Source organism: Cydia pomonella, chromosome 27, assembly GCF_033807575.1.
Source record: "Cydia pomonella isolate Wapato2018A chromosome 27, ilCydPomo1, whole genome shotgun sequence".
NCBI lineage: Eukaryota > Metazoa > Arthropoda > Insecta > Lepidoptera > Tortricidae > Cydia > Cydia pomonella.
Window position 1 is genome coordinate 10,257,849 of NC_084729.1, and position 25,874 is coordinate 10,283,722.

The 25,874-nt window shown below is 38.9% G+C and overlaps 1 protein-coding gene across 5 annotated transcripts; it reads left to right on the forward strand.

Moving 5' to 3' along the window:
- The first annotated feature begins 47 nt into the window (after window positions 1–47).
- On the forward strand, window positions 48–19,695 carry LOC133532790 (zinc finger protein 26-like). Of its 5 annotated transcripts, XM_061871637.1 has the most exons (14): window positions 48–199; window positions 2,675–3,134; window positions 3,397–3,525; window positions 7,591–7,718; window positions 8,207–8,281; window positions 9,474–9,603; window positions 10,253–10,362; window positions 11,152–11,248; window positions 12,172–12,234; window positions 12,732–12,824; window positions 14,288–14,389; window positions 16,229–16,312; window positions 18,320–18,415; window positions 19,496–19,695. In XM_061871637.1, exons 2-14 carry the CDS (start codon window positions 2,739–2,741, stop codon window positions 19,640–19,642), a joined length of 1,650 nt encoding a protein of 549 aa, XP_061727621.1. In that variant the 5' UTR covers window positions 48–199; window positions 2,675–2,738; the 3' UTR covers window positions 19,643–19,695. The 5 variants fall into 5 exon arrangements, with proteins under 5 accessions (XP_061727621.1, XP_061727623.1, XP_061727622.1 ...); XM_061871639.1 differs by lacking the exon at window positions 16,229–16,312 and having other exon boundaries at window positions 19,496–19,689; XM_061871638.1 differs by lacking the exon at window positions 48–199 and having other exon boundaries at window positions 837–3,134; window positions 19,496–19,689.
- Window positions 19,696–25,874: the final 6,179 nt, after the last annotated feature.

Below are 25,874 nucleotides of genomic sequence, written 5' to 3' on the forward strand. Positions count from 1 at the left end.
GATTCCCCTCCTCTCCCCCTCCCCGCTCCCCTCCCTCCCCTCCCTCCCCTCCCTCCCCTCCCCCGCCAAAGACGACATCATAGTAAAGGACGAGCTGCCTTGCGAGTACGAGTCTAACGATGACGTCGCGCTGAGCGAGCTGCAGGAGAAGCCGAAGGAACAGAAAGAGAAGAGAAAAAAAGTTTTAAGAAAATCGAAGGTGAGTGGTATTGTATGGGTTGGAGGCAAAGATTAAAAAAAACAATACATTATGTACTTTTTTTATGTATGTTCTATAAAATAAATATAAAATAATTAAAATAATTTATTATTAGGTATACAGTAGGTTTTTATGTTGATTACGACTTTTAAAGGAAACTAACATTAACACTCATCACATCAATAAGTAGTCATGAATTGGAACTAGTGGAAAAGTAAAAAGCACTAGTTCGCGAAATCCAACTTTCCGCACGCTAAACAGCCACGTAAAGTAGCACTTTTTGAGCAACTGTATTAAAAAGGATATTTATTTGTCGAAGCTGATGGTCCCGGGTTCAAATCCTGGTAAAGGCATTTATTCATGTGATGAGCATGGATATTTGTTCCTGAGTCATGGGTGTTTTCTATGTGTTTAAGTATTTTTAAGTATTTATATATTATATCTATCGTTGTTTAAGTAAGTACCCTCAACACAAGCCTTATTGAGCTTACTGTGGGACGTAGTCAATTTGTGTAATAATGTCCTATAATATTTATTTATTTATTTAAAGGCCCTATAATTCACCTCGTGTCACCTGTGTCTTATGTATGTCTCTCTGTAAATGTTATTTTTAGGTTGTGTAATAAAGAGGATTGTGTTGTATAATTCTGACTGAACGTTTAGTGTGCCTCGTTGGAATGCTACAACGCGATTGGTTGATGAGTTTGCATCACGATTGGTTGGAGTGCGTGATTGGCTCGCATTCGTTTCTTGGTGCCCGTAAGGCCCGTCTTCACGAAGTAATATACAGGGCGTCCCAAGACTATGGGACATCAAGGGAAAGTACCTTAAATATCGTAGATAGGATATTTTCCTGAAAGAAGACTTTATTTTATTTTTAAAAGTAAGAAATATTGCATTCAAAGAATTTCAAAAAAAAATTGAAAATTGCTTACTTTTTGTGGGAATTAAACCGAATCTTGAAATTTTAATCAAAAATTGTACTATATTAATTTCTTTTGCGATATCATATTTCTAAAATGACTTATTTTTTATGCATTCTATCGATTGGCATCATAAAAATACAGGTTGGCATCCTTTTCGATTTCCAGATATGGTAACTTATTTTTTTTTTAAATCTTTGAATGCAGTATTACTCAGTTTTGAAAATAAGATAAAGTCTCCTTTTAGCAAAATATCCTATCTCTTATATTTAAGGTACTTTCCCTTGATGTCCCATAGTCTTGGGACGTCCTGTATAAGTTAATTGTGCGAGTTTATCACTACACCTTATAAAACAAAGTCCCCGCCGCGTCTGTCTGTATGTCTGTATGTTCGCGATAAACTCAAAAACTACTCAACGGTTTTTCAAGCGGTTTTCACCTATCAATAGCGTGATTCTTGAGGAAGGTTTAGGTGTATTATTTGTTATGCTACCCGTGCGAATCCGGGGTGAATCTCTAGTGTTTCATAAAGCTTCTTCTTTCGCAGTTGTATGGTTTTGTCTCGCCCCTGTACAAAGATTTGTTTGAAATACATTTTGCAAATTCCTCTGTAACTCGTTATCCTAAACGAGGATTGACAATTTGATGACCAGAGGCCGGAATTCTCGTGGCAGTTTGAATTGTCATTAGGGATTTCTCATATATCGACTTTCGATATACCTATATCGATACAATGTAGAATACAACATATTAAATAGATTAAAAGTAGAGTTAAATAACAAGCGGTCTTGTCGCTAAAGAGCGATCTCTTCCAGATAACTTTTGAGTAGTTGAAAATGCGAAAAAAGATTTGCAATAAATAGAATAAAAACTTTTTTTAATACTACGTCGGTGGCAAACAAGCATACGGCCCGCTTGATGGTAAGCAGTCTCCGTAGCCTATGTGCGCCTGTAACTCCAGAGGAGATACATGCGCGTTGCCGTCCCTAACATCCCTACCTCTCTTCGTTGAGCTCTGGCAACCTTACTCACCGGCAGGAACACAACACTAGTTAATCGTTTCACATTTAATGACTACAGTCCCGTCTCTGTCTCACGTCTGTTGTGTGCTAACAAATATTCCATTAGTTCCTTTATAAAAGAAGTAACTAGTCATCTTTTTCCATATTATCTGCTTAAATGGACTTCTTTTACAGTTAAATTATCCCTTAACTATTATAAGTTTTTAATACGTTTTGTTCTACATTGTATAGATATATGTGTATTGGAAGTCGATAAATGAGAACTCCATATGACAGTTCAAAAATGCCACAATAATGTTGGTCTCTGATGATGAATTGGATTTTTTCTTCTCATTTTTCTGCTACACAAAGATTGTCTGGAAGAGATCCCTTAGTAATAAAACCTCCTGGTTCCACCTAATTTACATTTTATGTATTGGTATTGTTTAAGTAGTCCAATCGCTTGGAAAAATTAGGGCAACAAAGGTGCCATTTTTAGTACCCATCTAGGGTATAAAATCAAAAATTAAAATAGGTTTTTATGTTCACAGACGAAAAAAACAAAGTCTGAGAAATTGAAGAGCAGAGAACGGAAAAAGACGGAGAAGATCCGGGATGAAGACTTCCCCGCGTTCGAGAAGGAATACAACTTCGATGTCGTCATACTGTCGCGGGAACAACAGGTGGGTACACTACACTACACTATACCCCGCGTTCGAGAAGGAATACAACTTCGATGTCGTCATACTGTCGCGGGAACAACAGGTGGGTACACTACACTACACTATACCCCGCGTTCGAGAAGGAATACAACTTCGATGTCGTCATACTGTCGCGGGAACAACAGGTGGGTACACTACACTACACTATACCCCGCGTTCGAGAAGGAATACAACTTCGATGTCGTCATACTGTCGCGGGAACAACAGGTGGGTACACTACACTACACTATACCCCGCGTTCGAGAAGGAATACAACTTCGATGTCGTCATACTGTCGCCGGAACAGCAGGTGGTTACACTACACTACATTATAGGTACAGTCGGCGCTCGGTAGCCCGGAACCTGATTTTTTTATTTATTTTTTAACTTTTAACCTTTTTTACAACCGATAAAACTTTCTCCTTTTTTATGTTCAGTCCACGTCAAAGATATATTTATAATTTTCGCCTTACTACAAAAAGTCGAAAAAGTCTAAACATATCTATGACGTCAGCTGTATTATGTTATGGCGTATCGGTTCCTTTATCCGTAGTAATATCCTTTATTCTCAGATCGAGGACATGGCGTCGCGGAAAGAGAAGGACAACTACATGAACTCGCAGTTCAAATGCGAGAAGTGCTTCAAGGGGTTCTACACGGAGGCGACGCTGGCCAACCACGACTCCAAACACCACGACGAGGTAACCAGGGCTAACAGCTCAACCAGTGGGGGACACTCCTCCTTTCGGCTTTTCCCGGCTCCGTTCGGCTCAGCATTGCTCCGAGCAATAATTAGGGTTGGCACAACTTGACCTCCCTTTGCGTGCTCGACCACAGATAAGATAATGACTTGAATTTTGACAACCCTAAGTGGCCGAAAGGGTTAGTGCCATACATTAGAAAGGTATAGCATAATTCGACCCTGAATCGCTGTCAAACTTCGGTTTTTTAGGAAGTGTCATTTCTGTATGGTAGTACTATTATTTATTATGTGGTTTAAAAATAGTATTTTATACAATCGTGATGTAATAGAGAGCTTGCTGAGTTGCCTAAGTAAGGTACGAGATTAAAATGCTTGTATATATCACTATTTTCTACTAGTCATCTAAATGAATACTTTTTTTTACTATAAAACTTAAATACTTAATTAATAAAACTTGGTAAGTGTCTCAGTAGACAAAATTGTATACATAAACGCGTGACTCCCGCCCCGCGCCGGTTTAGTCTTTTCTATAGCAGCACGGCGACACGTGATTGGTAATTTTTTTTTTATAGTTGACTACTGCGTTTCGAAATAAATCTTATACTTGTGTTTGAAATCTTAAAACAGACACCGAGTAGAAAAAAAAAATTACGAAAAAATCAGATCACGTTGGGGGAAGGGGGGTATAAGGAGACCTCTAACTAACTAACTATAACTAACTATTGTGGCGCAGTGATCCAAAGAGGGTCTTGGCCTCCAAAACGAGAGAATGCCACCTGTCCCGATCCTGTGCCACTTCCAGCCAGTTGTCGGCTTTGAGTTGGCACAGATCCGCCTGTACATTGTCGCTCCAGCGGTATCTGGGACGACCCACTGGACGGCGACCAGTCGGTCGTCCCAAATAAGCTCTCTTAACACCTCGATCCTCACCCATCCTCAGTAAATGGCCGAACCAGCGAAGTCTGTGGCATTTCGTTTCGCCGATGATATTGGGTTCGGCCACTAACTCCTCGATTTCGGCATTCTTACGGATCCTCCAGGTGCCGTCATCTCTTTTGATAGGTCCCAGGATCTTCCGTAACACCTTTCTTTCCGCTACCAGGAGCTGACTCTCTTCTTTCAGTGTTAGTGTCCAAGCTTCGCAGCCATACATAAGGATTGGTCTTATTTATTATTATAAGGAGACCTCACATGTATTTTTCCACAGTGAACGAAACTGAGAAAAAATATCTACCACACATAAATCATCCCTTCGCACTTCGAAACAGCGACTCTATTTTACGCTCCTCTGGAGTTGCAGGCGTACATGGGCTACGGAGACTGCTTACCATCAGGCGGGCCGTATGCTTGTTTGCCACCGACGTAGTATTAAATAAAAAACTATTTATCTTAAAATTAAATCGAATGAAAAAATTTAAAAAAAATACACGTGAGGTTATGTGGGGGAGGGAGGGGTAGCCAAGAACCTCACCAAATATCACCAGGGGGGGCAAAGAAGTAGCCGAAAAAACCTCGCGTGATTTGTTTCCAAGTCTTAGCCATACTTTCAATTCAATTCAAAATGTTTTATTTGCAAATATAGGTAGTATGTACATACAGTGATGATTATCTTACAATGAGTAGTGTCGCTATTATTAAGCGCACTATATTAAGCGCATGTAAGTATGTTAGAGCTAACGTGGATCAATACGCTACCCATTCGCAGGCCCGTAGAATTAACCGGTTAATCGTCCCGCGGTGCAGGCTCGCAAGGGCCCGAAAGTCACTTGGGATCTTAGGCGTAAAATTGTATAACTTGCTACCTGAGGAAATAAAACTAGCAAAAACGAATAAAAAGTTTGACCAAAATCTTAAAGCAATGTTAGCTGACTTAGCATGCTACAGCGTCGACGAATTTGTTGAATCGTGCACTAACCCTAAGTAGGTAATTTATATATAAACACGTTTTTAATTTTTTACCTTATAAATAACATGATGACTTGAAAGATATATGCGACCTATTGAATACTGATTATGTATTTGTTCTGCTTTAAACATGTTTTTTATTTTATAATAAGTGACATTTATCCAAAAAATGCTGTACCTACTAGTCATCATCATCATCATTTAAGAGCATGGCTCTTGTCGGTGGAGTAGACGCCAGTTTTCGTGGTCCTCGGCCAAGTTCTTTAGGTCCCTGTAAGACACGACATTTTCTTTTCCTTTTAGTTGCTGCGTGTAACTCGCTCGTGGTTTTCCTCTTCCTCTTCTACCTTCGATCTTGCCTTCCAAAATAGTTTTTACCTACTAGTATTAGTTGAATATGTACCTACCTCAAAATGACCTGTAAAACATTGACTTTTATCAATAAATTTTTTGTATCTTGTTATATTTGACCAACAGGCATGCAAAAAACATATGTACAAATATGTAGGAACGATTTTAATTTTAAACGTATTATGTTTAAGATTAAAATCATTCCAAGATATAGGTGGTCTTACATCTAAATTAAGCGAAGCATCTGCGAAGTATTTACACATATAGTTCCTACTGAGTTACTTTTGATAAGGGACCGAAAATTCATTGTTGTTGAAAGTTAGATCCAAAAAAATCCCGTTTTTGAAGCCATAGCCCCATAGTAAGCTACATAATCACAAAATATGGCCAAGGATTAAAAAAAAAAACACCTCGTATAGTAGCTTGTAAGGCATTGCTTACTTTCCACACTGGCTTAACGAAGATGTTTTCACCACACCAGCTACACCAGCTGGTAAAAGCTCTCATTGCTCAAAAGCTGATGAGAAAGTTTCATTTTATCCACATGTGGGGCAAAGTAATCAGATGCAATTTTTGAGTTACTTCCTAATGTTAGCTGGTGGAATTTACTTAATGATGATTTTGAATGATAGTTTAATGACGTTCATTTGGATTTGTTTTTTTTTTCTGATTTTTATTGAGGCTTTGGACACTTTAGGTGAACAGTTTGATATCTTACATTTAATATTTTCTTCAGGTTGGTGTGGTGAAAAATATTGTTTTTCATTCGGGGGCAAAATTAGTTTAACCCTCGTGCTCTGAAACCGTCGTAAAGACGACCGGTCTGGCCTAGTGGGTAGTGACCCTGCCTATGAAGCTGATGGTCCCGGGTTCAAATCCTGGTAAGAGCATATATTTGTGTGATGAACACGGATATTTGTTTCTGAGTCATGGGTGTTTTCTGTGTATTTAAGTATTTATAATTATATATATCGTTGTCTAGGTACCTACAGCACAAGCCTTATTATGCTTACTGTGGGACTTAAGTCAATTTGTGTAGTAATGTCCTATAATATATAAAAAAAACCTCAAGATTCCACTTTTTGAACCACTCACTACGCTCGAGGTTCAGTTCTGGGATCTTTCATTTGCTCAGGTATCAATATTAGCGACGAGCGGTTAAACAACTGTGTCCCTTTTTTTTAAAGATAAAGATAAAGATATATTTATTTGCAAAATGTAGTGGTAAACATAGTTGGTCTGTAAGTAATTTTAAGTGCGTAAATTTTACTTAATGAAGCATGCAAACTTTCCTTATTAACTAGGTACTATAATTAAGTATAGCATATAAAAAATTTGAACAATATAACCATGCATTATAATCATATACTTAACATTAATTAATTTATATCTAAGATTTACAAAATATTATTTTAAGATCTCAGGGTGGATTTTAGAACGAAAACAAGCCAGAATAACGTATCACAATTATTTTATTCAAATACTTATAAACCCCTCACAATCAAAGGAACAAATCGCACTTTTGTTAATCAAATAGCATAACAATATACAAAATAGGAAACAGATTGGAACGATAACGAAATAGCTCACGCGAACCCGACGGCGGCCGAAGGCAAAATGTCCGGAGCAACGGTTTGCAGCGGCTTTTATGCACTATGCCGGGTAGGGTAAACTTGTTGTTGCTAACATTATAATCATTATTCATTATTATTTATTAGTTTAAACAAGTTAAGTTAAATATTCATCAATTCTATAATAACACTTATCCAAACAAAATGTATATAATAAAACAAATAAGTATTGTCAGGCCGTGGGCCCGCACTCGTGCGAGCTGTGCCTGTGCCGGTTCCGCATCCCCGCCATCCTGCGGCGCCACCTCGCCACGCACCGGCTGCGCTTCGTGTGCCAGCACTGCGGCTTCACCGCCAGGGACAGGTACCTTTAACAACATATCTTATTATTATACCTTTAAACGAGAAATTCTATCTATATATACACTGTCTGGACAATACGTGGACAACAACGTATAGTGGAGCCGTTGACCACGTATCGTACGATGAATTTTATCGACAAATCACCCGCCATGCCTATGTTTTTTTCTCAAACATTTTAAAAATGCACCCTTTCAAAGTTTTATGATGCCCAACACTATTGCACCATTATCTGTTGTCATGACCTATCGCACATTTGAAAAAAAAACTCAGTGTCACAATGTCCCAGAGAATCTTCCACAATTACTTGAGAATTTATAACAAAGATGAAAATTGTCTTCAAAAATTTACTTTTTTTTACATTTTTTTTTCGTTGAATGATAGCACAGGATATCAGCTAAAAGATGACATCAAAATGATAGCCCTAGTTAAGACATTTCAAGACCTTCTGTAATCATTCTCAAATCGTAAAAAAGCGCTTAATGTTTGCAGGTCGCACGCCATGACGCACTCCAAGGAACACAAGGGGCTGCGCTATGAGTGCCAGTACTGCGGGGACACCTTCAAGTAACTATCGACTTATATATAGTACGCAAGTTTAGAAATGGACACCCACTTGGATTTGGCGACCGGTTTGGCCTAGTGGGTAGTTATTGTGTGGATAGTGGTGGGATTCAAATCCTGGTAAGGGCATTTGGTTGTGTGATGAGCATGGATATTTGTTCCCGAGTCATGGGTGTTTTCTATGTATTTAAGTATTTGTAAATATTTATATATTATATATATCGTTGTCTAAGTACCCTCAACACAAGCCTTATTGAGCTTACTGTGGGACTTAGTCAATTTGTGTAACAATGTCCTATAATATTTATTATTATTATATTTATTAATAAAATACTATCTGAAATCGGCTACTTTTAAATACGATTATGATATCTTCGAGAGAAAATGCACGTATTTTATTTTCGAACCCACATTTAAAAGTCTCAGAGTAATCGCTGAACATGAATGAAAAAACCTGACGAATTGATAACCTTCAGTTAATAAATAGAATCGGGCGTTATTTTGCGGAAATCCATATTAATTAAAACGAAAAATATTACTTTGCTAATCCGCGAACAGATAACGTGCTAGTTAATCAGTGCCAACCCGTTATACTTACTTGCGTATTTTTACATGCAATTAATGTTCCCACCCTCCCACCGCAAAAATAAATACGCAAATAAATATAACAACCCACCACCAAAAGTACAAAACTCGACACGTGTTTCGTCTCTCTACGAGATCCAGAGGCATCCTCAGGAGATGTTGACGGTCCGAAATCCGACGACTGAAACTCTCAGTGGATATTTTTTGCGGATCCCTTTGTTTGACATAATTATTGAAAGTCATAATGTAATGATAGTCATATTATCATTAGTCATAACTCTGAAAACCTTAACTTTTCAGGAATTTCCTTAGGTTATCCTATAGATAGGTTAGGTTAGGTTAGGTTTGTTTTATGGCAATTCTGAACAGTTACGCGTTTCTGAGAAAAACCAAATTATGGCTAACGAAAATGCGGACAAACAATACATTATGACTTAAAACTGTATGGGAAACAATAGAGACCCTATTTTTTGTTTTAATTAACCTTCACTTTTCTTCTGTTCTATTTAGTCTGTCCTGTTTGTTTTCTTGGTTTGGCTTAAATTTGGTCTGTAAAAAATATTTTAGGTTCATTAGAATTTACTTGTATAAGCAGAAACTAATCTTGCAGAAAGCGATCAACATACGGCACCCACGTCCGCATCCAGCATCCCAACCAAAATAAATCATGCGACGTGTGCGGCGAAACGTTCCTAGGAGCTCTCGGGCTCGCTCTACACAAGAAAAAGTCACACCGACAGGTAACTCCTTCATCGACAGGTAACTCCTGCATCGACAGGTAACTCCTTTATCGACAGGCAATTCCTTCATAGACAGGCAACTCCTTTATCGACAGGTAACTCCTGCATCGACAGGTAACTCCTTCATCGACAGGTAATTCCTTCATAGACAGGCAACTCCTTTATCGATAGGTAACTCCTTCATCGACAGGTAGCTTCTGCATCGACAGGTAACTCCTTCATGCAACAGGCAATTCTTTTATCGATAGGTAACTCCTTCATCGACAGGTAGCTCCTGCATCGACAGGTAACTCCTTCATCGACAGGAAACTCCTTCATCGACACTATCGACAGATAGACTCCCCCATCGACAGGTAACTTTTTCATTGACAGGTCCTTCATGCGACGTCTGCGGCTTAACGTTTCTCAGCGTGCTCGGACTCGCGCTACACAAAAATAAATCCCATCGACATGTAATCTTTAATTCAGTACAAGAATAAAATAGTGAATATATTATTAAAATTCTCTTTTTCTTTGATGTGAAAATGTTCTCATAGAGGAAATAGGGGACTATGTTTGTGTGAAGAAGTGGTCGTTAATTTTTTTTGAAGTGACCAGTCACATTGAGTGTCAAGAAAACGCCAAGTCACCGTAGTATCTGTCCTGGCAGGCGGTGGAGGCGGGCGCGGCGCCGTGCGCGCAGTGCGGCGTGTGCTTCGAGAGCGAGTACGCGCGCGCGCGGCACAGCGCGCTCGCCGCGCGCGGCTGCCAGCACGCCAGGTACTATTAGAGCTAGGCCACACGAGTGCGTCGCGGCGTCGCATGTCTTAAAAAAATATGTAAAACGACGCAGCGTTTACGCAACGTTTTAATGAAAAAGCGCGACGCAACGCACCAGTGTGGCCTCACACTTAGGCAACATTTCAGTTGTGATATACGTGCCTTTTTATATATTAACCGATTTATTCTGATTAATGTACCAAATGTACTAGTTTATAATTAAAATACTTAAAACGAATGGCGTCGTCTACATTATTGCTGCTGAACCCGCTCCAAGAGGCTACGAGCTGAACCTTAGCCAAATCCACGCGCGACATAAAGTTTGGACATATTACGTGACCGATTTTTCTTATTTTTTTACCCCCTCGGTGACCGTTCGTAGTATATGCCAAGACCACTCCCCCCCACTAGTTTTCACGTAGTAATTCCACGGACCTAGATGAGCGATCAAATTCAAACACATGACAAAATATTTTTTAGCAAACAAATAGTTACAAAAATATATTTGCGTCAGTGTTTTGCGTCAAAAGCGTTAAATGCAGAAATATTTCCTCAGAGGATATTGACAACGTAACGAAACCTAAGAACTCCCCCCCCCCCTGACCAAGCGTAGTATTTTGAAGACCCCGCTTCCCACCCCTAAATCTGAGTACGTTCCCTTACTGATATTCAGACTTAGGATATAGGATATATTTTTCACCACACCAGCTCTTTATTCTTCAAAACGGATGAGAAGGTTGCATTTTATCCACAAGTGACGAAGTAATTTCATGCAGTAATGTTTTACAGGGCATGCGCGCTGTGCGGAGAGAACTTCAAGGACGAAGCGGCGCTGCAGGCACATGTTAGAGAGAGACACCAAGACCGGCAGACGCAGTGCCAGGAGGTGAGTGTAACACTTGACATATCTACATTTTCGAAACTTCTAAATAAACATAGTAGAGCAAATTGTCCCATCCCGTGACTAATTCCCGCAGCAGTAGATACACTGTTACTTAATTTCTTAAGAACATTAAAAATTATGTTATTATTATCGTACATTTCGCTCTAGCGATAAGGCCGCCTGTTGTTTACCTCTATCTTCATGTTTTTATGTGTTTCCATGTACATTTTTTTCCAGAGGTTGTGCAATAAAGAGGGCTTGTATTTGTATTGTATTTATTTATTTTAATTTATGGAGATGTGTATTTGAATTTTAATAATAATAAAAAATATATTATTCCAAAAATCTAATCTAATCTGATATTTGAATGAACAATTTGAAGATATTTTTCATTTATAGAAATTAATTTATTTAATTTATCTGCAACCATCAAAAGTGTCTGGCAACTTAAGAAACATCATTTTATCTTCCCTCAATAACATATATAAAATTCAGCTTCTATACTTTTATACTATGACTTGATTGACCCATAATTTTAGACAGCTTTATTACCTGATAGCTGCCAAAGCCACCACGACCCGGGTTTCATAATCGGGGATCGTTCTTACTTATTAAGGGGCCATTTATAGAAAAACTTACTCTTGCTGTGTAAATTGATTATATGCGATATAATCCGTTTCAATACTTTTATTTCTAATTAATATATATAACTTATACGCGAACGAGCCTGTATTTCTTTTACTTTTCCCGTGGTTATTCGAAGTAAATATGTATTATAATTACCGATCTTTGCTCAGTAAAAATAGCGTGAAATTCAAAATCTGTGGGTCGATGTATTGCGCTTAATATTTAGAAATATGCCGCTTTTTCCACTAACACATTTGGTTTACCGAGCATAGATAATTATACAAATAATTTGTATACAGTGTGACATGACGTTTGCGAGCGAGGCGTCCCGCAGCGTGCACTACGAGCGAGTCCATCTCAAGGTACTTACTAATGGCGTTATTCGAAACTTCTGTCAAATCTATAGCCCATGGTAATAGTTTGTATAGGTTGCTGAGTTGCCTAAGTAAGGTACAAGATTGAAAACCTTGATTATATCACTATTGTATGCAATACTTTTTCTACGAGTCATCTAAAATAATACTTTTTTTTACTATAGAACCTTAATAATAAAGTTAGTTAAGTATCTCAGTAGACAAAAATGTAGTACAAAAGACATACACGCGCGAAGTCGACGGGTAGAAAAAAATCATTAAGTAATCCGCTTTGCTCGAGAGTTGCTTGGTAGAGAATACCTTATAATATAAATTTTGCGTTTTATGTGATGTGTTTTTCTTTTGCAATAATGATTAAATCAATAAAATGAGTTAATTTTTCTAATAAAAAACCAAATCTAAAAGGTTACAGCGCCATCTGTTCAAAGTTTTGCGCGCTCATTAAATATTTGCACCTGAATATACTCAATAGCATTTTTTTAAAGGTGAAGGTGCGGCGATGCCTGCCCAAGACGGGGCGCAAGTACGACCGCTACGGGGACCACTTCATGTGCGAGATGTGCGGGAAGAAGTGCCAGGTCGGTATACAGGGGGCCTACAGGGGGCTCGGGAGACGGGGCCAGGACGACCGCTACGGGGACCACTACATGTGCGAGATGTGCGGGAAGAAGTGCCAGGTCGGTATACAGGGGGCCTACAGGGGGCTCGGGAGACGGGGCCAGGACGACCGCTACGGGGACCACTTCATGTGCGAGATGTGCGGGAAGAAGTGCCAGGTCGGTATACAGGGGGCCTACAGGGGGCTCGGGAGACGGGGCCAGGACGACCGCTACGGGGACCACTTCATGTGCGAGATGTGCGGGAAGAAGTGCCAGGTCGGTATACAGGGGGCCTACAGGGGGCTCGGGAGACGGGGCCAGGACGACCGCTACGGGGACCACTTCATGTGTGAGATGTGCGGGAAGAAGTGCCAGGTCGGTATACAGGGGGCCTACAGGGGGCTCGGGAGACGGGGCCAGGACGACCGCTACGGGGACCACTTCATGTGCGAGATTTGCGGGAAGAAGTGCCAGGTCGGTATACAGGGGGCCTACAGGAGGCTCGGGAGACGGGGCCAGGACGACCGCTACGGGGACCACTTCATGTGCGAGATGTGCGGGAAGAAGTGCCAGGTCGGTATACAGGGGGCCTACAGGGGGCTCGGGAGACGGGGCCAGGACGACCGCTACGGGGACCACTTCATGTGCGAGATGTGCGGGAAGAAGTGCCAGGTCGGTATACAGGGGGCCTACAGGGGGCTCGGGAGACGGGGCCAGGACGACCGCTACGGGGACCACTTCATGTGCGAGATGTGCGGGAAGAAGTGCCAGGTCGGTATATAGGGGGCTCGGGAGACGGGGCCAGGACGACCGCTACGGGGACCACTTCATGTGCGAGATGTGCGGGAAGAAGTGCCAGGTCGGTATACAAGGGGCCTTCAGGGGGCTCGGGAGACGGGGCCAGGACGACCGCTACGGGGACCACTTCATGTGCGAGATGTGCGGGAAGAAGTGCCAGGTCGATATACAGGGGGCCTACAGGAGACTCTATTATATCTATCATTCTATATATCTATTATAGGGTTACCTATTTCGTCACCGAAAATTTTAAAATCCCGACATTTTCATCTGACTGAACGCGTTTTTTCTAAAAACCGTTGAATTTTACAGGAGTCACCAATCTAACCTAGGTGGTTTGTACAGGATGCCTTTTTCATGTTTGGAAAATTTAACAGTTTTTGAAAAAATGCCTTCGTTCAAATGAAAATCCGGCAAGTGAAACATCGAGGAATGTTTCGAACTTAAGATATGTTACCCTATTATAGTATTATTCAAATACGATGAATACGTTAACAGATGGCATCTACATACAATTTATAAGGTCTATTGCTATCTCGCCCCACGTGACCACCACCATACAAGAGGTTGATGTTCATTGTGATTCACATCTGTATATACAGTTTATAGAAACATGAGTGATTGAATAATTGCGTTTGTCGCAGAACAACATCGCCCTGAAGTACCACATTCGGTCGCACACGGGGGAGAAGCCGCACGCCTGTCCGCACTGCCCCAAGCACTACTCCACGCCCGTCGCGCTGCAGGTATACCATGAACAGTTTTGTAATCATATTCAATCATTTATTTGCACTAAAACACATAATAATGCATGCAAATACAAGTTTAACAACACAGTTAATATAATAAGTATATTAAATCTAAAATAATACAAGGGGTTGAGACCTTCTAGTAGGTAAAGTGTGTGGTAGAAAGCCTCGCTCTTTCTATTGGTAACTAATTAGAACATTGTAATTTGATCTGAGTATAACTATGTTACACTGAGTACCTTAAGAACTGAAACTAAATAATAAGGTAGGCGCGCAAGCGCGCGCGCGTGCGTGTGTGTGTGTGCGTGTATGTGTGTGTGTGTGTGTGTGTGTGTGTGTGTGTGTGTGTGTGTGTGTGTGTGTGTGTGTGTGTGTGCGCTGGCGTGCGTGCGTGCGTGTGTTTGCGTGTGCGTGTGTGTGTGTGTGTGTGTGTGTGTGTTTCATAATAAGTACCAGGGCGACCGAGCTTAGCTCGGTTATAACTATTTATTGTAATATGGTGGTGTATAGGTGATAATCTTAACTACTTTTTTTTACTAAATTAAACTTGTCTAAAACAATAAAATTTTTAAAAATTATATATAAACTTGAACATATAAAAAAAAACAATAGTTAGTCACCGGGCGAGATTCGAACCCGTAACACTCGTTTAGCAGTCCGCGTCTTAACCCGCTGGACCAGACGGACAGTGGCCGGCAACACGAAATTAGGGACCATATTTTGCGTCGAAAGAAAAACGCATGAAAACTCGAAAACACGCGTTTTCCCAAACATAAGACTAATCTAGATAGATTGTATACCCCCATATACCAAATTTCAGCGAAATCGTTAGAGCCGTTTCCGAGATCACAGAAATATATATATATACAAGAATTGCTCGTTTAAAGGTATAAGATAAATTAAATCAGAATAAATCAAAAGACATGTCAGTTAGGTACATTAAGTCTAGAGTATTCCCTGCCTCGTAGGGACCATCGGCTTCGTAGGCAGCGTCACTACCCACTAGGCCAAATTGGTTGTCAAATAATTAAAAATAGAAACCCATAACTTCTCTGGGTATTGCGCAGGCAAGGTACCATCGAGCTGATCTGATGATGGAGACAAGAGGTGGCTATAGGGAGCGTGCATGAACTGTAGGAGGCAGCACAGGAGCCGTCAGATTTTTGGCGCGAGGCGTAAATGTGATGTTTTTTGTTCCGATGTAGCCCACAAGATGGCAGACCCTCCAACGCGCACGGTCCCTATAGGAACTCAGTGATAAAACAACGCTACCTAATTTTGTTTGGGTTTGCTACAATTGTTTCAATGAGTATTCGTTACCTGTTGAATGAAAAGTACAGTCAGCGATAAAAGCTTTCATCAAAAATGATTATATTTCATAGCAATCAGTCAGATTTATATAATATATATTCTCATTCCTTTATTAATTTCAGTTTCTTTTCTTTTTGTAAGCATTCGATATGTTTTCTGAAAGAGTATTTGTGTTTGATGTACATATATATTTTCAAATCCAATTTCTATAACGAAAAGTAGTTACTGTATGTAATTGCATGATTTCTATAGTAATTTAATTGTATATTTTCTTATTTGATGCATGTTAATTATAAGATGTAATGTTTTGAAAAATGTCCTGCCGAGTTGGGATACCCTCCTCCAATTGGGGGGGGAATTAAATCTCGGGTCAGAGGTGTAGGGTTAGAGCCGGCGTAGCTTTATTTGACGTTCATAAGCGCATTCTAATATGCCTACTTGAATAATATAATATCTTTATATTTATCTTTTTCATTCGATATGTAGAAATCGGCCATGATTTGTAAGTGTGTGGTTTCTGCGCAGTACCACATCCGCTCGCACACGGGGGACAAGCCGCTGGCGTGCCCGCACTGTCCGCTGCGTTACGCCACTCACAAGGGACTGCAGGTGGGTCAATCAACTCTTCACTAGTTGCCGACGTGGGTAACGCAGGAGACATGAGCAGTCTCCTGCGTTACCTAAGTGGGTCATTTAAAGAGTAAAATTTTGAAATCACTTTTTAAACAAAAATCATTCGAGTGGAGTATTCTCCGTCTAAGTTAACTCTCAGCGTGGTAAACTGGAACTATAAACGTCATATTCGAATTTGACACTGTCATTTCAGTATGTTAGATAATTAAAAAAAAAACATTAATGTCTCCTGCGTTACTTTCAGAATGACAACTTCCTAAAAGTTGATTGACCTAGATACAGTCACCCTCTAAGCCTGCGTTTCCACCAGAGATGAGCGAGGCGAGGGGTTGTTAGTTTAAAACCAATAGAATCACTTCATCTGCCTATCCTCGCTCAGCGCAGCTCGAGTCGGCAATTTTCTATTGGCTCGTAACACATCCTTCTCTACGCAACATTGGTAGAAACGCAGTCTAATAGTTATTTATTTCTATACTCTGTTTTTTTAGATTAGAATTATTCTACCCTCAAAAGTAGTTGTAATAGGGAATATTGCGCGAAACTTTGCGTAGGGGGCGCCACTACCGCAATCCATCACAATCTGAATGTTTGCTGCGAAATAAGAAAATCGAAATTTCGTTATCTAACCTCTCCATCACCCTTGCCGCCTGGATGTCATATTTGATTATCTGTGAAAACTTGTCAAATACAGTTTAAGGCACAGTATGTATAAGGTACTCTATAAATAAATAAATATTATAGGACATTATTACACAAATTGACTAAGTCCCACAGTAAGCTCAATAAGGCTTGTGTTGTAGGTACCTAGACAATATATATAATATATGAATATTTATAAATAATAATAATAAATAAATATTTATGGGACATTATTACACAAATTGAATACTTAAATACATAGAAAACACCCATGACTCAGGAATAAATATCCATGCTCATCACACGAATAAATGCCCTTACCAGGATTTGAACCCGGGACCATCAGCTTCGTAGGCAGGGTCACTACCCACTAGGTCAAACCGGTCGTCAAAACAAAAAAAACTCTTATGTTTAAACCCTTTTATAAAACTCTGTTTTATAAAAGGTGCTGCACTCTGGCGGCAGAACATAGCAGTAATACCCCCGTTATTAACTTTTTCTTCCGAAGTGCTAGGGTTCCTATAATATCTAATGTTGCGGTACAATAATATATAAACGACGATATAAATCAGTGCATAGTTACTCAGGTTTAATTTTGGAGGAAAAAAGCTACCACTACTTTTGAGGTTATAACATTTCTAATTGAAAAAAAAAAACGGACTGTTGTCTCTACACTTTGCGTTCAGAAGACACAGTCACTGTGTGTGTGTGTGTGTGTGTGTGTATGTGTGTTCCATATAGAAACATATCTTTTTGTAAAGTTATTCGAGAATAATATATACTTTTAACTCGTAATGTTATCCGGGTCAAAGACTTTTTAGAATAAGCAAAGAAAATTTGCAATAGAAGTGGATTGTCAAAGAAAGTTTTGTAGCCACAGTAAATTTACTGCCATCTTTAGACACATGATTAAAACTTCTAGAACGTTCATTTGATCTGATATGATTTGTTCTTTCACTGATATGTGTTAAATATCAAAAAGTGGCGCCATCTAATAGACCAAAGGCCAAAAGTATGGTAGTATCGTTTCGAGCGATGGCGTCACTTTTTGATATTTAACAAATTTAACAGATATCAGTGAAAGAATAAGGATCAAAGTCAAATGGCGTTCTAAAAGTTTTAATCATGTGTCTAAAGATGGCAGTAAATTTACTGTCGCTACAAAATTTTCTTTGACAATCCACCTCTATTTCAAATTCTGTTTGAAATTAACGTTAAGCATCTTTTCTGCAAAATAAATGGATTACTCGCTGTAAAATGTATATGACACTAAGATTTTTTGTTAATAAGTAATATATAAACTAGCGACATTCAATACTCTGTTAATAATAATGATGTTTCCAGACTCACCTGCTCAAGCACACGGGCGAGCGGCCGTTCAAGTGTGAGCTGTGTGGGAAGGCCTTTACACAGAAGACCATGCTGCAGAAACACAAAACGGTGGGTACTAGATCATAAACATGGGTCGTGGCCAGATTATATACAAGGTGCCCGTGAGCATTGCGAGACATTTTAACTAAGCATTCCTGGTAATATTTAGAAACTAAAATGTCATATAAAATTTTCTGGAGTAGGCCTAGTTTTAGAGATAATTAAATGTTTTTCGAAATCATTCTTTCGCCATAAGTCGGTACGAAACACATTTTTGACTGCGGTATTGCCACTTTGAGGTCTAGTCTGGACATACCTATTGATTGACATCGAAAAATTTAAAAAATGTATTCGAGAGGCTAAATAAATAAAAAAACTTTAGTTAATTTTAGGTTATGTTCAGAGTGTTCAAAAAAAAGGGGATTTTTTTTTGTCGAATTTCACAAAAAGTCATATATAACATTTTTTGCTTCTGTTGCCATCAGGAATGCACCGTTAAAATCTCTCGCAATGCTCACGGGCACCTTGTAGAATTTGATCATTTATTTTCATGAAATGCCATTTTAGAATTCATCACTTAATGATATGGTTAGGTTGGGTTTGACTTTTTCATGGTGCGGTCAACAGATCATTTCATGAAATTATTGCCAAATCAAATCATGAAATGGTCAATTTTAAGATCTGACCACGACACATAAATAAAATAAATATTATAGGGACATTCTTACACAAATTGACTAAGTCCCACGGTAAGCCAAGAAGGCTTGTGTTGTGGGTACTCAGACAACGATATATGTAATATACAAATACATAAATACATAGAAAACGTCCATGACTCAGGAACAAATATCTGTGCTCATCACACAAATACATGCCCTCATCGGGATTCGAACCCAAGACCATCGGCTCATAGGCAGGGTCACTACCCACCAGGCCAGACCGGTCGTCAACATACATTACAAACATATGTACATATCGCTGGCTTGAGTACGTGAGTAGGTATTATGTCTGTACTTGCCTATTGCTTGAAAACTCCAAAATGTATCGATGTTAACTGAATTTAGACGGTTTATTTACTTCGTGATGCCAATCATATTGTCACAAGTCATTTCTATCAACAAAAATCTGAATAAAACTTAATTCGCGCAGGTACACACTGGTGAGAAACCATACGCATGCGACATATGCGGCAAGGCGTTCACCCAGTCGGGCTCCGTGCACACGCACGTCAAGTACGTGCACAAGAAGCTGCCCGCGCCGCCGCGCAACCGCGGCAAGCGCGACAAGCCCGACTGACACACGCACTACTGACATACAACTTACACTTCTCCGGTATGAGCCGGCTGTATCTCCCCGTCTTGTGTCTTTAAATAGGCTGACTGACATACATCATACACATCGTCGGCTAGAGCGGGCTATATTTGACCGAAAGAGCACGAAACGTCTCCTTTTCAGCTTGGGTATAAATGCATTCGTAAGTTTTCCTGTACAAGTCGCGTATCTCATAGGATTCTGTGTATGTTAAACTGGATGTTAACTTTCCCATAAAATGTATGAATTGGATTTTTTTTATTTCTCTTTTTTGGATTTGGTCTTATAGTAAACGTTGCTCAGTATAGTCTATCTATTCACCTCGCAAATTTTGGCGAAAGGTTGAAACAACACATCGGAATCCCACAGCGGCACACGGCTCCAATACAATATTAAGTAAGTTACAATACAATATTAAATGCCACCTTGTTTCGCATTCGTACAGTCCGCATCAAATACGAAGTGTCGGCCAGAGTGGTACATACCTATGTTACTGTCCTCCTGAGTCCCAGAGGCCTTTAAAAAGGACTTATTCCACAGTTTAATTGAAACTATTTTCTACTCGTCGACTGTAATTGTTGAATTAAAATTTCGTTTACCAAAATATAAATGCGTACTTTTCATGTATGGGCTTCCAACTCAACTGTAAGATTCGTTTCGATACGCTGTAGTCAACTATAAATAAAAATGTCTAATCACGTACCGCCGCGCTTCCATAGAAAGGTTGCTCGCGCGTTCATGTATTTTGTACTACATTTTTGTCTATTATTTAGGTTTTATAGTGAGAAAATATTAATTTTGATGACTCGTAGAAAAAGTATTGTACACATTAGTGGTATAATCAAGCTTTTCAATCTCGTACCTCACTTAGGCAACTCAGCTTTGTTGCCTAAACACGGTACTCGACTGAAAAGCTCTTTTATATTACAATTGTATAAAATACTATTATTTAATAAGACAGGGTTCCTAATTCAAATACAAATCTAAAGCTTGTGAGACTTAGGAAGCTATAGAAATTAAGACGTGTGACATTTGGCCTCTTTCGCGGTCACTATACAAGGTGGCCGAAAAATATGGGCATTCCCGTTGCCAGGGAGGTTTTCGGATTATACTGAGCAACTTTTAGTATGGGACCAACCCCGAAATCGCGAAAAATATTTTTATACTCCAATAGAAAATGGACCAGCTGAAATGTATGAAACAGCCAGAATTTTTTTTCGCGATTTCGGGGTTGGTCCCATAGTAAAAGTTGCTCAGTATAAGCCCAAAACCTCCCTGGCAACGGGAATGCACATGTTTTTTGGCCACCTTGTATATTTGCTGCCGACTGTACGAGGCGTGCGCCGCTGTGGGCTGTGCTAGACCGTACACAAATAAGTGAGCATAGTGTTCACTCCATACAAAAATAAAAACCTATTTATGTGACGATTTAACCGAGCTTTGCGAAAACTTATTTATAATAAAATTAAAGCAGATCGTTCGCTTTCCATACAAAAAACAGTTGCGTTTTATGAAGTCATTACACACTATTACTACATAAATATGTGCGCATCTATCTACTTTCGAATATTAGGTTGCGCTAAATTGTCAAAAAAACTTTGTTTGATACAGAAATCACGCAAAAAACGTAATATTTTTCATCAATGTAACACCAAAATAAAGTTTTTTGCGTGATTTCTGTATAAAACAAAGTTTTTATTCATTTTTTATTTATTTAGCGCAAACTAATATTATATTATATATGTAGTAATAGTATGTAATGACTTCATAACACACAATTGTTTTTTGTATGGAAAGCGAACCACCTTAATAAGGTACAATCTCACTAATCCGGCACTAATGCTGACACAAGAGAGCCGCATTACTGGAAATATCGGATTACTGGAAGTTGGAGCAAATCTGCTTATGATATTGATGTGTTTTTAGTATGTCGAAGAAATACTACTAATATACTAAATTCAAAGAAAATAATACTGTTATCTGGATTTTAGGCATTTATAAAGATATTGAAGAGTGATAATTATTTATTTATACTATTACGTCGGTGGCAAACAAGCATACGGCCTGCCTGATGGTAAGCAGTCCCCGTAGCCTATGCACACCTGCTACTCCAGAGGAGTGACATGCGCGTTGCCGACCCTAACCCCACCCCCCTCGTTGAGCTCTGGCAACCTTACTCACCGGCAGGAACACAACACTATGAGTAGGGTCTAGTGTTATTTGGCTGCGGTTTTCTGTAAGGTGGAGGTACTTCCCCAGTTGGGCTCTGCTCTAGATCTGGAATGACATCCGCTGTGCTGTGCCCTACCACACAAGGCGAGATGACATTCACAATGCCCATACCTCTCTTAATCAGAGATTCGCTCAGGGATTTATTATTCTGTGCCAGTGTTAATTACCCCGTAAAAACTCTTGTTACCTACTAAATGTTCTCTTTTTTTATGTCAATTGTATAATTCGCTAAATAATACCGATACCTCTTCAATTAGCTGACCAAGGGCGGGTTTAAATCCAGCAAGCTGTACCCGCACCCTTTACATTACTTACACAATCAAATTGTTGCACATTGTTGAGATAAATACTTACCCACACTTTGTACCTAAGATGGACTACTTACCTACCTAACATTTGTACCTGTAAAAAGTAATGAAATAAACGTATTTGTATAATTTAAGCACACATAGTAAATTTGGAAATAAAATAATCACTTTAACCCCTATTTTAGTGCCGGGTTACTGGGCGTTCCGGACCATCGAAGTCCGGATTATCGATATTTCACTGTATTAAGTTTTAAGCAAGTTTTAAACGAATTATCAATTCGTTGTACCATTCCTCCGATACAACTTAATAATTATTAGTTAAGAAAACTGATGTTCGGAGTGAGCACTCTATGGCTAGACAGATTTCTGTACATACTGTTAGATTATTCCTAAATTAGGCATTTACATAAAACTTATGAATTTAATATTTAATAAAATATATGACAACTGAATTAGCCTAAGTATTTATATTTATATTCAATTGTACAAAGTTATTTGAAAGGAATTGTAAGAAAATAAATAATTAAGGAAACGTATTGTATTTTTACTCATAAATCTTATATTCATTTACAATTTTACATTCATCATTGAGTACAATAAAAGAATATCAAATGTAATGAAATAGACAGATAAATTTCAAAATTTCATAATAAAATTACAATATCAATTTTCATTAATGTAAAAATTACGTTTTTCTCAAACATTACATAGTAAAAAATTTATAAAGCCCATAAATTATTTTTCCCAGGGCAATATTTAAGCGTTGCCGACCCTGACCCCCTCCCCCCCTCGTTGAGCTCTGGCAACCTTACTCACCGGCAGGAACACAACACTATGAGTAGGGTCTAGTGTTATTTGGCTGCGGTTTTCTGTAAGGTGGAGGTACTTCCCCAGTCGGGCTCTGCTCTAGATCTGGAATGACATCCGCTGTGCTGTGCCCTACCACACAAAGCGAGATGACATTCACAATGCCCATACTTCTCTTATGGACGTAGTTTAAGGACGTACCAATACCAATTACCAATTACTTACCAATTTTCATTAATTATTTAGGTTTTAGAGTACAAAAAAGTATTATTTTAGATCACTCGTAGAAAAAGTATTGTATACAATAGTGATATAATCACAAGCTTTTCAATCTCGTACCTTACTTAGGCAACTCAGCTTCGTTGCCTCAACACGGTACTCGACTGAAAAGCTCACTATTGTATCACGATTGTATAAAATACTATTTCGCTTTTACACGATGGTGTGGGGTAGATCTTTCAAAACAAATAGGGATCACCAAAAATATTTTTTTTGATAAAGTTAATATTTTCGGAAACAATCGCTCTGAAAGAAAAAAAAAATTACCCCCCCTCCCATCCCCTAACTTTCGAACCATGGGTCCAAAAATATGAAAACAACGTGAAACAAAAGCTAAATAAATACTTTCAATGAAAACTATAGCGAATATGTTCGGTCCAGCCGTTTTTGAGTTATTGCAAAAATCTACTCATACTTTTTCATTGTGTCAATAACATACTATAAAATCACGGAGAATGGAAACAATTTAGAAGTGGAAAGACGTTTTCTCTATTTGTATGGACGATCACGTGGTAAGTATACTTACAATTAGACCAACTGATTCGTATTTGAAACAAAATTTCTTTGTGGGAGAGGGGAAACACGCGGCAACGATAATAGCGCCATTTTCACTGTTGAAAATCTTTATTTCTGTATATTTAAACAGCGAAAACTCGCATTTGCTCTAAAACGCAACATTTTATCTGGGAATGCATATCACTAAATCTCGTCATAACTCCCTCGATAGCATACCCTCTCCCATTATGTCGGATAAATATTTAAGCAGCCCGCCCCTCCCACCGTAACCACGCCCCCGCTATGTAGGCCACGCCCCCAGTCGACTGGCCACGCCTCCGCACGCAGAACCTCCCTGCTCGCTCGGGTGAACGGACGTCTGTGACAGGTGATGTGATACGATAAGTGATAAGTGACAAAGTGTGGTGTGAAAGAGCTCACGGAGGAATCAAGGTATGTCTATTATATATGTACAGTCGACGTCACCAACATCTTTACAAGCCAACATGCCAATAATATATTTACACGCCTCTATGACACTGACTTTAACGTCGCGTTGACATATATTTGAAATGTTGGGTTGTAAAGATATCTGTGTACTCAACTGTACACAAGAAAAATAATATCATTAGTAAATATTATTTTTTTTAGTTTATTCAGAAACCAAACATTCATAAAAACACATTAAAAAGGCAATACAAAAGATATACTTACTGCAACAAAAAGACCTGGAGGTTCATATTTATAAATAATGTTAACTGAAGTACTTATAGGTACAAGTATAGATCTAATGTATCAGATGGAAAATGAACTGCATACGACATAAATATATAAATACCTACTTGGGTACTAAAACAACTTACGTTTAAATATATTTTTTAGGCTAGCCAATTAACTTTGAAAGCAATCTAATCTAGCAATCTACATTGTATAAATGTTTATTATTAGAACGTAGTGATTATATGCTCTTTGGGCTTGTGTTGTAGGCACTCAGAGAACGGATATACATATATATAATATACAAATACTTAAATACATAGAAAACACCCATGACTCAGGAACAAATATCCATGCTCATCACATGAATAAATGCCCTTACCAGGATTTGAACCCGGGACCATCAGCTTCAACAAATAAATATCCTTTTTAATACAGTTGCTCAAAAAGTACTACTTTACGTGGCTGTTTAGCGTGCGGAAAGTTGGATTTCGCGAACTAGTGCTTTTTACTTTTCCACTAGTTCCAATTCATGACTACTTATTGATGTGATGAGTGTTAATGTTAGTTTCCTTTAAAAGTCGTAATCAACATAAAAACCTACTGTATACCTAATAATAAATTATTTTAATTATTTTATATTTATTTTATAGAACATAGGTACATAAAAAAAGTACTTGTTGTTTTTCTTATTTTTTCGGAACTGTATTAAAAAACGTCGTTCGATACTCGTGATGTAATGACATACTTTCCGCACTAAAATCGAAATATACTATTGCGAAAATAAGTGACATAAGTATAACTTTCCTTGCAAAGCTTTCCTTGCAAACACATCGAGACATTCAAGTTTGAGATAGATAGATTAACCATATTTAAAATGCGCGTCGTACCAGAGCACTATCTCTACATTTAGATGTGGACCTGGTACTCTGGAGATGATCGGACTGACTGACACACTTACCTACAGTCCTACATGTTAAACACATAACCCACATTTTGACGTTCACTCTGCCGTCGGGCAAAAATGCCCTTACCAGCCCGCATAACCAATGCGCCAATTGTTAAAGCTCCGTTGCGAACAAAACGCAACTGTCACTGTCTCACTAATTTGGAAGAGGGATAGAGAGAGATGATTACGCTACGCTACGGAGCGTTAACGATTGACATGTTGGCTACGCGGGCAGGATTTGAAACCGAGACCTCGGGCTTCGTAAATATTCACTACCGATGGCTATAGGAGTCCGTTTAAAACGTAGGTCTCTCAAATTGTACTCACTGAGAGCTCGTTTATTATTTAAGATAATAAAATAAACATAGGATTGCATCTCGACTGCAATTTATATGGGAACCGCACGTTGGCTGCACGCTGACTGCATAGT

Coding starts and splice junctions, on each gene's coding strand:
- LOC133532790 (XM_061871637.1), top strand. CDS start 2,739: ATGAAGACTTCCCCGCGTTCGAGAAGGAATACAACTTCGATGTCGTCA. Junction 3,135..3,396: donor TACTGTCGCCGGAACAGCAG/GTGGTTACACTA, acceptor CTTTATTCTCAG/ATCGAGGACATGGCGTCGCG. Junction 12,235..12,731: donor ACGAGCGAGTCCATCTCAAG/GTACTTACTAAT, acceptor ATTTTTTTAAAG/GTGAAGGTGCGGCGATGCCT.